The following is a 1,855-nucleotide window of genomic DNA, read 5'->3' on the forward strand; positions in this document are numbered from 1 at the left end:
CCCCGAAAACCCCTGAGTACTCAGTTTTATCACGTGTATCTTTTGTGCATAATATTAACATTTTGATTTGTCAATTTCATTGCGAAAGTTGAGGACAAGTTCCTGCAACATGGAAACATTATATGAAAATATACCTAGTGATTTTGAATCCATTGATGGATTGTGTGATTCTGAGGATGAAGATGTTGATATTTCTGATGTTGAGACTAGAATAAATCACGATGTGGAGCTTTCAGAAGAAAGTGACGTTGGAATGGATAGTGTTGATGACAGTGACAATGAATCAAATGAAATTCTTACAGTACGATTAGCAAATTCAGATGGAATTTGGGAAAAAAAATCAAGATCAAAAGATGACACCCCTTTCACTACAAATTCTGGTCCAAATATTCCGGATTCAGCCAAAACTCCGTTGGATATTTTTTTGTGTTTATTTCCTAATGAACTTATAGAATTGATTGTTCATCAAACTAATCTTTATAGTGCTCAAATAGAGAAGAAGCCGTTCAATGTTGTTACAAAGGATGAAATATTGAAATTCTTAGGTTTGAACATTTTTATGGGTGTAAAGAAACTGCCATCCTATCGTGATTTTTGGTCAAGAAATGAACTGCTCCATGACACATATGTCTCAAACGTAATGACTGTCATCCGCTTTGGATACTTATTATCTCATTTTCACCTAAACGACAATTCAAATGAACCAAAGAAGGGGCAGCCAGGATTTGATAAGTTATATAAAATCAGACCTTTACTCGATAAACTATCTGAAACTTTCAAAACCTGCTACAAACCAAATCAGTACCAATCAATCGACGAAAGTATGATTCGCTTCAAAGGAAGGAGTTCATTGAAACAATACATGCCGATGAAGCCCATAAAACGTGGCTATAAGGTTTGGGTACGTGCAGATGAAAGTGCTTTTGTGTGCGAGTTTCAGGTTTACGTAGGAAAATCAGATAATAATCAGTCGGAGAAGTCATTAGGATCAAGGGTGGTGAAAGATCTAACTCGAACAATTGTCGGAGATAATCACCGAGTATTCTTCGATAATTTTTTTACCAGTACTGAACTTATGATTTCCTTGAAGACTGAAAATATTATGGCATGTGGAACTGTAAGAAGCAACAGAGTCGGTTTACCCAAGACACAAAAGAAAGATAAGGATATGGTAAGAGGTGAGCATGAATTTCGTAGTTCGTACAAGGGTCTTGTGTGGCTAAAATGGAAAGACAATCGAGTAGTGTCACTTCTATCGAATTTTCATGATCCTTCAGTTACGATAGATGTCAATCGACGAATGAAAGATGGTTCGACAAAAATTATAAGCTGTCCTGAAATGGTAAAGGAATATAATAAGCACATGGGCTATGTCGATAAGGCGGATATGTTGAAATCCTTATACGAAGTTGATAGAAAGTCAAAGAAATGGTGGCTGCGAATAGTTTGGCACTTTGTTGATGTTTGCGTGACAAACGCTTTTATCATTTACAAACAAAGTAGCAGCGCAAACAATCTATCGCTAAAAAAATTCAGACTTGCGCTCGTGGATGGATTGATTGGTGGAAGTGTTCCTACGAAAAAAGGCAGGAAACGTTCTTCCGCTGACTGTGCTCAGACATGTAAGCCACAGGTGTCCCTTGAAAAGAGACATGCTTCTGCGGCTCACATGCCTCAAATGATCGAGGAAAAGAAATCGAGACGTTGCACTCATTGCTCAACTAAAATCAATCGAAGAGTCACAAAATGGAAATGTAGCACCTGCAATGTACCTTTGTGTCTCTTACTCGATCGCAATTGTTTCGCAGAATACCACGCTTGAGAAGGTTACGAAGTAGGATGTATTTATTTCAAT

The 1,855-nt window shown here is 37.4% G+C and overlaps 1 protein-coding gene across 1 annotated transcript; it reads left to right on the forward strand.

Moving 5' to 3' along the window:
* The first annotated feature begins 109 nt into the window (after positions 1–109).
* On the forward strand, positions 110–1,822 carry LOC108727152 (piggyBac transposable element-derived protein 4-like). The gene has a single exon (XM_018455173.1). The coding sequence runs from the start codon at positions 110–112 to the stop codon at positions 1,820–1,822; it is 1,713 nt and encodes a 570-aa protein (XP_018310675.1).
* The last annotated feature ends 33 nt before the right edge of the window (positions 1,823–1,855 follow it).

The sequence above is a fragment of the Mycetomoellerius zeteki genome, unplaced genomic scaffold (genome assembly GCF_001594055.1).
Source record: "Mycetomoellerius zeteki isolate Tzet28-1 unplaced genomic scaffold, Tzet1.0 C4435454, whole genome shotgun sequence".
NCBI lineage: Eukaryota > Metazoa > Arthropoda > Insecta > Hymenoptera > Formicidae > Mycetomoellerius > Mycetomoellerius zeteki.

Bases quoted from the DNA above. Each gene is read 5' to 3' on its own strand.
- LOC108727152 (XM_018455173.1), top strand. From the start codon at position 110: ATGGAAACATTATATGAAAATATACCTAGTGATTTTGAATCCATTGAT.